The 12061-nt window shown below is 45.5% G+C and overlaps 1 protein-coding gene across 1 annotated transcript; it reads right to left on the reverse strand.

Annotated features, from left to right (window-relative positions):
• Positions 1–517: 517 nt before the first annotated feature.
• LOC115086280 (transcription initiation factor TFIID subunit 2-like) lies at positions 518–11340 on the reverse strand. Its single transcript, XM_029592718.1, has 4 exons — positions 11137–11340; positions 9924–9978; positions 5215–5375; positions 518–1077 (listed from the first exon to the last, which is right to left on the reverse strand). Exons 1-4 carry the CDS (start codon positions 11184–11186, stop codon positions 1059–1061), a joined length of 285 nt encoding a protein of 94 aa, XP_029448578.1. The 5' UTR covers positions 11187–11340; the 3' UTR covers positions 518–1058.
• Positions 11341–12061: the final 721 nt, after the last annotated feature.

The raw sequence follows: 12061 nt of genomic DNA on the forward strand, positions 1-12061 counted from the left end.
TTCATTTCCATCTTCCTCCTTCTAAGGATCCTCTGAGTTTATCCCATGCCTTTTGAATTCTATCACCATTTTTGTCTTTACCACCTTCTCTGGGAGGGCATTCCAGGCATCTACCACACTTTCTGTGAAAAAAATATTTCCTGATGTTTCTCCTGAGTCTACCCCCCTGAAATCTCATATCATGATCCTGAGGTTTGCCGCATGTGCATTTTTTAATACTTTTCAGGTATTTAAATCTTCTCCCCTGAATGTGTTATACAAGAGTCAATGCAAAAAAACATGAAGAAAGATGATACATTAGTGAGACAAGCAAGAATTAAACACACGAAAAACCTTTATAGACATATTACAGAGAAGAACAGAGAGACGCCTCAGTACGGGAACATTTCTAAAAGGAGACCTCACAGTTGGGGGTACTTAAAGGGAATTTTAGGCATATAAAAGAACACAAAATATTTTAAATGAAAACACTTTGAAACAAAAAAAGAACCTAGTAAGGATGTTGGCTTTTCCACCTATTATCATAAATAGGCCCCTTGGAACAGTAACATTTTATTGCCTCTGTCACCAATATTCACCCCACCCCCGCACCATCCTTATACTGATCTGGAATGACATATTGAGTTAGTGCAATAAAAAATTATTGCCTACTTCTTGTTTGCTGGCCCTTATTTCTACACAGGGCAATGGACAATACTTGCATCACAAATTCCAAACCCAAATCTAACATAACTGGCCATGTCTGTCTGCTATTCAGTAGCTTTTCATTTACCAACACAACATTCCAACAACCTTCAGCTAAATAACATAGCACAGCATCCACTCATCATATCGATGCTCTTATGTATACTTTGATGGAAAAGCATTCATCTTCAGAGTTTCCAAAATCTACACTTGCCTGGGGCAAGCGAGTTTTCTCAGAGAGAAAGACTTTAGTATTTTTGGCATCAAGCAGGAGCTCAGAAGGAGAGAGCAGAATTTCAGACCCTGATTGGGGCCCAGGAAGCAGCAGTGGAGTTTTCAGTCCTAAACAGGAGCCAGGAGGAGCAGCTGGGTTTTTATGCCGCAACTTGGACCCTGGAGATGTGAGACAAAGGGGTCAAAGAGGATTATAGAGGAGGACAGTGAGAGGGCTGAGAGTGGGGAAGAGAGTGGTTGGAAGGGAGAAAGGAGAGGAAGGGAAGTGGGATTAGATGAGGGCCTAGAGGAGGATAACTGCATGCAGGTGTGAAACTGAACGGAGAGACAGAGCAAGAACCCTGCAGAGGAATGGAGTGGGGAGTGCTCTCATGAGGGAAGAAAGCAGAGTTGCTTATCTGTAACAGGTGTTCTCCAAGGACAGCAGGATGTTAGTCCTCACACATGGATGACATCATCAGATGGCGCCCCAATCTGGAAAACTTATGTAAGAGTTTCTAGAACTCTGACTAGGCACACACTGTGGAAAAAGAGAGAAACCCCACATGGACGCGTGGTATAGGGCAGCGGTTCTCAACCGGTGTGTCGCGACACACTAGTGTGTCGCCAAGCACCAGCTGGTGTGTCGCGTGCTCCCGGTCTCTCCCGCTGCTCTTTCTTCCCTGCTGCCGTTGCCGCCGGGCTATCAACACGTTCAAGCCCAGTGGGAACGGCAGCAGTGCTAAAAGAAGCGGTGGCACTTGTGGCTGGCCTTTTCTTCTTCCCGCGCCTGCCCCCCCCCCCGTGACCCGGAACAGGAAGTGATACGCGGTGCGCGGGAAGGAGAAAGAGCAGTGCCGCGTGATAAAGTAGCAGCAGCGGCTGCAGCATCGGCCCCCGAGCAATTGAAGCAGCCGGTAATCGAGAAAGGAGACAGCAGCATGAGCCTCCCGCGGCCGATGGGATTCTACTTTCTTGGCTTGCGGGGGCTGGAGGAGGAGGCTGCTGTAGCTACCATTTGTGCTCGGGGAGGGGCGGGGAAGAGGAAGTGAGTGAGAGAAAGAAGCAGCCAGCCTGCGTGTGATTGAGAGCCTGCGTGTGAGTGAGAGAAACTGGTCAGAGAGCTGATGTGTGTGTATATGTGAGAGACAATGAAAGTGACTGCTCAAGGAGATGACTGATGTGTATGTGAGAGTGTGAGACACTAGTCAGGGAGGTGACTGATGTGTGTGTGTGTGTGTGTGAGAGAGAGAGAAAAAGCATTGAAGTGAGAAATCTGGGTATGTGAGAAAGCATGGGCGTAAGAAGCCTGCTGTTGGGGGGGGGGGGGATGTGTGTGAAAGAAAGCATGGGAGTTATTATAGGGCAGCGGTTCTCAACCGGTGTGTTGCGACACACTAGTGTGTCGCCAAGCACCGGCTGGTGTGTCGCGTGCTCCCGGTCTCTCCCGCTGCTCTTTCTTCCCTGCTGCCATTGCCGCCGGGCTATCAACACGTTCAAGCCCAGTGGGAACGGCAGCAGTGCTAAAAGAAGCGGTGGCACTTGTGGCTGGTCTTTTCTTCTTCCCGCGCCTGCCCACCCCCCGTGACCCGGAACATGAAGTGATACGCAGTGCGCAGGAAGGAGAAAGAGCAGTGCCGCATGATAAAGTAGCAGCGGCGGCTGCAGCATCAGCCCCCGAGCTGCATGCATGAAAGCGAGAGGCTGGTTGGTAAGGTGACGGTGTGTATGAGAGAAAGAGACTGGTGTGTGTGAATATGAGAGAAAGAATGTGATTCAGGGAATGAGAAGCCTGTGCAGTGGAGAGCGAGCATGGAAATGAGAGAGAGACTGGTGTGTGTGTGTGTGTATGTATGTGTGTGTAACAGAGAGGAAGTGATTTTGGGAATGAGAAGCCTGTGCATGTGAAGAGAGTGAGCATGGGAGTGAGAAACCTGGGTGTGTGTGAGACACAGCATGGGAGGGAGAAGCCTGTATATGTAAGACAGAATATGGAAATGGGAAGCCTGTGTGTGTGTATGCATGAGCGAGATCAGGTGACTGGTGTGAGTGTGTGTGTGAGAAAGAAAGTGATTATGGGAATGAGAAACCTGTGCATGTGAAGCATGAGCATGGGAGTGAGAAACCTGGGTGTGTGTGAGACACAGCATGGGAGTGAGAAATCTGTATATCTGAAAGAGAACATGGGAGTGGGAAGCCTGTGTGTGTATATGCATGAGAGAGATCAGGTGACTGGTGTGTGTTTATGTGTGTGTGTGAGAGAGAAAGAAAGTGATTATGGGAATGAGAAGCCTGTGCATGTGGAGAGAACAAGCATGGGAGTGAGAGACTGGTGAGTGTGTGTGAGACAGAGAAAGTGATTATGAGAGTGAGAAGCCCGTATATGTAAGTAGAACACGGGAGTGGGAAGCCTGTGTGTGTGTATGGCATGAGAGAAACTGTTCAGGAAGGTGACTGGTGTGTGTGTCAAAGACTGTTTGGGAGAAGATTGGTGTGTGAGAGACAGAAACTGGTCATGAGGGCATGACTGGTATGGTGTGTGTGTGTGAGAGACATGGGATTAAGGAAGAGGGCCATGAGTATAGAGCTTAGCCTCTACTGCTGCTTCTGCTGTGTGCTACGGCCTGCATGGAAGAGGAGTAGGAGAGCTGCTGGAGGGGGTAAGTAAAGGTGGCTTTTTAAGTTTATTTTTCTTGATTGACTGCCATTTTAATTATTTAATATTATGTGATGTGTCTTTTTTTGAAATATTTTATTGATGTTTGGAGAATTTTTAATAGTTTTTATGAGTTTTTAATTGTTGGATGTTATTCTGTTCATAGCTGTTTAGAAACATTTATTCTGCTTATTAGTATAGTTTTACAATTATTTCTGTGTGGGGATCTATAGCTGCTTGCTAGTTCTGTTTTCCTAATAAGAGGTGTATTGGCTTTTAGGGCCTGATTTAATATTTATAGTGTTGCCTTTTCATAGATAGGGTTGCTCCTGTTTGAGTGTATTCCATAATACAGGTGTAACTGTGTGCGGATTAGTTTATGTGCATTACTACAGATCCTGGGAGTATGTTAGGTTGGTTCTGTGTCTGTTACCGAGATGAGATATTTTACTAGCATGTAAGAGTTTTATCAGTCTTATTTGTTGTGTTTTCTCAAGAGGACATGCATTGGTGGTAAACTGCTGTCTTTTCATAAGTAGGGCTATTGAGCCTGGAAGGAGAAGGAGTTTGAGTTGCTGTTACTGAGATAACACCAGAACCAGAATATCTTTTTTGTAGGGTGAGTTGTATGGGGAATGTCATAATTCTGCTTTACATCCATTATTGTGGGTCAGGGGGGTTCCCGTGGATGCAAACTGTACTTTTACATCTAGCCCCGTGACGATCATGGGTCAGTGTGTCACGCATGTGAGAACCATCTGTCAGGTGTGTCCCGACAGAAAAAAGGTTGAGAACCACTGGTATAGGGCATACTGGGCATGCTCAGTGTGCCTAGTCAAAGTTCTAGAAACTTTGATAGTTTTCTGCATCTGATGATGTCACTCATGTGTGAGGACTAACATCCTGCTTGTCCTCAGAGAAATGCACTCAACATGTATTCCCATGGCTCACTCTGCCTCAAAACAGATTACTGTAGCAGCGAGAGGAAACAGGAACACATAGCAAGTGAAAACTGGAGAAATGTTGGAATCCATACTCATGTTCAGTTTGAATCTGAATTACAGTTTTATTTTGTTAACTGAAAATATCAAATTACTTAGAGTTGTCTTTCAATTTTATAATGCTAAGGACTCTCTAACTTGAAGCAGTCATTTGGGCCTTTGAGGCTTTAACTTAACTGTGACAGAATGCATTCTAGAATGCTTACCCATCAAGAGAAACTAAAAATTAATTATACTGTAATTCAAAACAATACTTTACTTAGCTATGCTGAATCAGTACTTGAGTGATTTTTCCCACAAAGAGAAGAAAAATCTTAGTGACGTCCTTTACAAGAGAAGTTATGCCAGAGAAATAAGCAGCTTTACAGCCATCAAACACCAAAATGTGCAGGGAACCAAAAACAACAATCTCCTGCCACCTGGGGCCGAGGGAACAATAGCCAAGAGAAGGTGCAACAGCTTACAACACCCAGTGAATATTACTGAAATCAAAGCCAGGAATCACCTTCGACATTTAGCAGCACTGCCAAAACAATTTCTGCCTTATCAGAATGCTTGCATACTTAAAACAAAGTCTTCTAAAAAGCTGACATTAAAAATACCTATTAACTCACTGGCAGAAAAGAGTTTAACATGTATATTATTCTAAACTATACTTACTGTTTTGAATCACTGTGACAGACCTCCAGGGTTGGATCATTGTAAATGAAAGCTGCCTCCAATTCATTCACTCGCACTCTGTATATCCTGCACTGCTTGCTGTTCAGTTTAATCCTAGTCAGGTTTGCAACTGTGGGAAATATGGTCAGCTCCACAAAACCCTACAAGTGTATAAAATGACAGCATAATTATGTTTGTGTAGAAATGACACAGTGAATAGTACATGATGGGAGACAAAAAAAACGCAAATCATCCATCCAGTCTGCCCAGCAAGGTGTTCAGGTTGCAATTCCATGCAAGTTACCACAATACCCCCATGCTTCATTTTTATTCTTTTGACACTAGGGATCCTTTGAGTTTACTCCATGCCCTTTTTACACAAGCCTCTGCAATAGAGACTCTTGCATTTTACAAAATGTGCCTAAAAATATAAAGGTCAGAAAAGGAAAGCAAAACGAAAAAAAAAAAAAAGAGCCCTTTAAATCTGGGCTCCTGTCTGCGGTGCCGCGCGCCGGGCGTCACGCACCCTAAGGGCCTGCCCCTTGGTGCGCCCCTTAGGGTGCCCCCTGCCCCAAACAGACTGGACAGAACTTCCATCCCAATCGACTATTGGCTCCACAAGCAAATCCAGCCTACTTAAGTTTCTCCCCCTGAATTTGTCCTGCCTTCCATTTACTGCGAACCTCAAAGACCCCTAAGGGTACCTCCGGGCTCCCCACTAGGCCCTACAAGGTCAAGGAGAAGGCCACCTCGGACCGACCAAAGGGTAGGCCACAAACGCATTGCCAATGCCGCAACTGGGACAGGGAGACTCAAGATAAGGCCGTAGACCTGCCCTCCCCCACAACAGGCCCACCGCCCAGACCTACCTCCTCGACAGGCCCAGGCCGGCACACCCATCCCAGGACCTAATCGATCGGGCATGCCACACAGATTGGCACCCGGACCTACCTCCTGAATCTCCTCGGGCTCCACCGCCCTCTTCAGCAGACCAACTAACACCACAAGCCACCCCGAACTCCCAGGAAGGTACCACTGGCCCCTCCCTTGACCCCGCCCACCAACACGGCGAACTGGAACCGGATTGGACACCCAAAGGCCCTACAAAAGAAAAAAGCAGAGCGCCTCTGGCACCATGGGCCTAAGGAGCGCAACAAAAGGGCCTCCCCCTCTGTGCGCCCCCTCGTAATGCCACTGAAAGATGCCACTCCCCACCCCCTTCCCCCCTCCCTTCCACAAAATGGATACAAGATACCCACACTCTACTCAAGGATTCTACCCTCCCCACAAACACCACCCATACAATACACCAACAGGAAACATACACAGAAGACTACTCCAGATTCCCCTATTCCATGCCCCTCACATGGCCGCACAATCAGTTCTCACCCTCTTATTACTGAATGCACAATCCATTACAAAGAAAATCCCCATAGTAAACGACCTCCTTTTTGACCTAAAGCTGGACTTACTATATATCACAGAATCATGGCTCAAAGATACAGACTCTCCTCTCATTAATCAACTTCCAACAAACAATTACAACATCTTCTCCATACCAAGACAAAACAAAAAAGGAGGCGGCCTACTGTTCCTAGTAGCCAAAAAACTTAAATTCAGCACACTCCCCATCAACTCCCTACTATCTATCGAAGTCAGTCTCTTCAAATCCAAAACCCTCCAAATCCTGCTGATCTATGCCCCCCCCAGGCACTCTCAACAAAGATCCTTGCCCTCTCATCGAAACCATCGCATCTAACATCAATACCAACCACCCCACCATCATCCTAGGAGACTTTAACCTCCACTTTGACAAGTCTCCCCGCTCCCCTTCAGGTGAGCTCCTCCTCAACTCTCTATCTGCCATGGGCTTCATACAAATAATAAACTCCCCCATGTAAAAATCAGGCCACATCCTGGATCTGATTTTCATTAACAACAAAATAACACTCAACTCCACTCCCACCACCTCGCCTGTCCCCTGGTCAGATCACATGGTAATAAAAACCAAACTCCAATTGGACTACACCCACATCCACACTCTAAAAGACAAAAAACAGATAATCTTCACCAAACCATGCTCCAGTGAGACCCTAGAAAAACCTTACCAGACGCCCTAAAACAACTAGACACCTCTAATACCATCAATGCAGTTAACTCATGGGCCACAATCAACATGGAGACAGCGAAAAAGATCTGCCCAACCATCGAAAAGGAAATCGGAACCACAACAAAACACAAATCACCCTGGTATAACCAGGATCTAAAAAACATGAAACGCCAACTAAGACAAGCAGAAAAAGCATGGAGAAGCAACCCCACAAGCCAACTACGTGACCGATATAGAACTCTCCTATACATATATACAACTGACATCAACGAAGCCAAACAGAACTTCTACTCCCAAATAATTCACAACTACCAATGCAAGTCCTGTTCGAGTATTTAACTCAGCGGACGCAACCCATCAACAACCCTTCACAAAAAGAAGCTTCATCAACAATATCCAGCCACAGCTTCGCCCAATACCTCATAGAAAAAACATCCAAATTTAACGCAAAAGACCATAAATCCTGAACCCAACACACAAACATCCCTTACAGCAGCAACATGGTCATAGTTTGAGACCGTAGCCTCTACTGAAGTGGAAAACATTGTTCGAAAGATCAACCCAGCAGCACACCCGCTCGACCCCATCCCAACAAAAACCCTCAAGCTAATTCCGAACTGCCTAGCTAGACCCATCGCTGACATCACCAATCTCTCCCTCGAGCAAGGAGTACTCCCGGATTCCCTTAAATGTGCTGTAGTCAAACCCATCCTAAAAAAACCACAACTTGACCCGACCATCCCATCCAACTATCGACTCATCTCGAACCTACCATTTTTGGCCAAGATCATTGAGAAGACAGTCAACCACCAACTCTCAGAATTCCTGGAAAACCGCAACATACTGGCCCCCGCTGAACACGGCTTCAAAAAATTTCACAGCACCGAATCACTACTACTCACTCTCACAGACACTATACTCCGAGGGTTCGACAAAGGCACACCCTTCCTCCTAATCCTACTAGACATCTCCGCCGCATTTGACACAGTCAGCCATAAGATTCTAATTCACAGACAAAAAGAAATAGGCATCACCGGCACCATTCTCCAATGGTTTCAATCATTCCTCACCAACAGAACTTTTAAAGTAGCCCAAGGAAATACAACATCAGAAAGAATCCCCCTCTCACAGGGAGTCCCACAAGGCTCATCCCTATCCCCTACCCTCTTCAATGGCTATATGCTGCCACTATGCAAATACTTAGACAAAACAGGGCTCACCTACTTTCTTTACACCGATGACATACAGATCCTGCTCCCCATCAGAGACAACATCGGCAATACCCTAAACCGATGGGAAGCATACTAGACAAACATAACCTCTATCCTCTCAGAAACGGCACTAACGCTCAACCAAAGCAAGACGGAAATTCTTCACCTCTCCATAAAAACCTCATTACCCATCTCTGACCCCACAACTCTATCCAAGTATAACATGCTCCCAATGGTTAGAGACCTCGGAGTCACATTGGACCAGGAACTGAACTTCAAACAGCATATCAAGACGCTGATAAAAGAAGGATTCTACAAACTCCAAATCCTGAAGAAATTCCAACCTCTACTTCATCCCCCAGACTACCGGACGGTCCAAAATCGACTATTGCAATGCCCTCCTAACTGGCCTTCCCGCATCCACCCTCAAGCCCCTCCAGCTCCTACAAAATGCGGCCGCACGGTCACTAACGAATAAGAAGAAAACAGATCACATCACGCCCATACTCAAACAACTCCACTGGCTGCCCGTCCCGTTCAGATCTCAATACAAAACACTCATGCTCATACACAAAGCAATCCATAATGACAAAGCCAGCTGGTTACAAGGACCTCTGACCCCTTGCAACCCCACTAGAAATCTCCGCTCAACCAACACAGGCCTACTCCCCATTCCCCCCGCCAAGGAAGTACATAGAGTCTCCACTAGAGAACGCACTGCATCCGTAGCAGGCCCTCACCTCTGGAACAACCTTCCAGCCACTCTCAGAACTGACCCATCTACACCCACCTTCCGAAAGAACCTCAAGACCTAGCTCTTCCAGAAAGCTTTCACACTAGACAAATAATCCCGCCACAGCCCCCCCTCCCACCAAATAACAACCACCACCACCCCCCCGCCTCCTAGCCCTCCCAGTTTCCCAACCCTGCCACTGTACATAGTTAATTTAACTCTTAATAAATTCTGTAAGAAGTTATGCTTTTAAACATGTTATATTGTAATACTATCTTGTAAAACAGTTATATGTACGTAACCAGTTACTCAATTAAGCTGTTATATTGTATCATGTCATTATAAGGCTCGCCTTAGACATCTTGTTATATTTCAAATCGAATGTCAGTATAGAAAAATAAATAAATAAATAAATAAGGACTTATTTTAAAACAAATGGTATTTTCAAAATGACATTAAACAATGAGGGATCGTGGTACTCATCTATAGTAATATTTAAAATATCTGCAAATAGTTCTCCTTCAAAACTGTTCACAAGCAACAGATCTAGTAAAACAGAATGTTTCATTTAGGTTATGTTTGTAAAACTCATTATTACTTGAAGATCCTGAGAACAGAAACCTTACATAAAACTAATTTTAGAAATTGTACTTACTACTACAGACTTTCTTTGGAAATTAATGTTGTTGATGCAGACCACCTGGTGGGTTGTATAGGAAAAAAATGGAATAAAATAAGTGCAGATAGGCACCAAAAAAATACAAGAACATGTGTTGGTGTATGCAAACAGCCACAGAGAGTCCAGTAAATACTAATGTGTGTAGCAGGGAATGAGTAATATAGACAAACCAAAGGTTTTGCACTCAGTCTCTAGAAAATCAATGCCTCAGAGAGCAAAGAGGGAGAAAAAGAATAAACATTTCATTTTTACCCCAAAAAAGAGTTCATTCAATTTCTAGTCTGCACTTCCAAAGATCAGGATAGAATACAATAAGATACAAACATAACACTATGTTAATGCTACTTCTCAGTTTTGCATAAAAGTAAACACAATCTTTCACCAGCAATGTTCTAGGGCAGGGGTAGGCAACACCCCAGACTTTGGTAGCTATGATTTATCCAAAAATCATGAGCTGCCAAGATCACATGGTTCCTCTCCTACCACTACTCATTTACATAGCACTACTAGATGTACAGTATGCAGTACTCTACAGAAAGACATAGGAAACAGTCTCTGCTCCCTGGAGCTTCCAATCTAGTCAAATAAGAGAGCGTAACTAAGCATCTCCCACCCAACAGATAACACTCCCCATCCCCTCAGATGTCTCTGCCTTGTGAAGCATAGGTGTTACGGGTGCAGTAGCATCACTGAAATGAAGAAATGTTGCTGTCTGATATAGGGGTCAGAAGAGGAACCCATCATTCCTATGGGTAAAATTCATGGAGTGCTCTGAAGGAAAATATCTGAGTTCATCCAGTCTCATCACCCTCTCAAATTACTGACCAGCCTCACAGGGAAGCCCCTCCCCATCTATTAGTCTGCCTACATCTAGTAGCACCCATTCTGCTCTTCCTTCTCCCGGTCACTCTCTGTGCCCCATTCTTCTCCCTCCTGTCAGTATCTCTCTGCCCGTTTCTCCCCCTCTTTGCGCTCATCCCTCGCTCTGTCAATATCTCTTTCTCTCTCTGATGCCACCTCTCTCCCATCAGACTTTCTCTATCTGCCCCATCCCTCTCTTTCCTTGTCACTCTCTCTGCCCCAGCCCTTTCTTTCCTGTAGTTTATTTCTCTCTTGTCCTCATCCCTCTCCTGGTCAGTGTCTCTCCCTCTCTGGCCCCGATCCGGCGCGAAATAAGGAAACTACTTATAGCTTGTAAGGTCGCGGGCTCTCGAAGCCCTTGTCTTTCTTCCGATTCATCCTGGGCAGCTGTACGGATCGTCAGCGTTGCCCGATTGGGCTATTTCGCGCCAGATTGCGTTACTTTTTTTTCCCGTTGTGCATGTTGAGCTAGTTTAGGGCTGGGAAACTGAACAGCTGAGGGCTAGCAGCCCTCTATGTCGCCGGCGCTTTTTTCTCTGCTTCGGCACGCAGCCCAGCCAGCAGTCGCAGAGTGATGACTCATCGGCAGCAGCCAATCAGCAGGGCAGCTGTAGAAGAGGGAAGGAAGAGGAAGCTGTACCCGGCGGTTGCATACAGGGAGAGTTCTTCCAGCACACGCTGTCTGCTTGTACTTCCATCATGGTGTTCTCCGTTTACTGTTGAACCCGAAGCTGCTGATTTCCCCATTTTACCGCGTTGAAGCCTCTTAATCTAGTTGTTTTCTGGAAACAGCTAAAGTAAGAGGCGAGATTAAGGGAAGAAGCTTTTTTTTTTGTTGTTTGCCTGATTGAAGATTAGCTTCTTGGGAGGAAGGGGGAAAGAATAGCACTGTAGGATAGGTGGAGGATAAAAGGGGGAAGGAAAGGATGTTTAACACCAATGAAAAGAGGACAAAGCAGAGAAGGTCGAATGTGAAAATTCTGATGCATTATTGAGGGTAGATTCCTGCCAGACCAATCCATACGAGTGGGATTCGTAAGCCCCCCCGACCAGCAGACGGAGGCAGAGGTAATGATTTACATAAGAACATAAGATATGCCATACTGGGTCAGACCAAGGGTCTGTTTCCAACAGTGGCCAGTCCAAGTCACAAGTACGTGGCAAGTACCCAAACATTAGATAGATCACAAGCTAATATTGCTCATTAATTAATAGCAGTTCATGGATTTTTCCTTTAGGAACTTATCCAAACC

Source organism: Rhinatrema bivittatum, chromosome 2, assembly GCF_901001135.1.
Source record: "Rhinatrema bivittatum chromosome 2, aRhiBiv1.1, whole genome shotgun sequence".
Classification (NCBI taxonomy): domain Eukaryota; kingdom Metazoa; phylum Chordata; class Amphibia; order Gymnophiona; family Rhinatrematidae; genus Rhinatrema; species Rhinatrema bivittatum.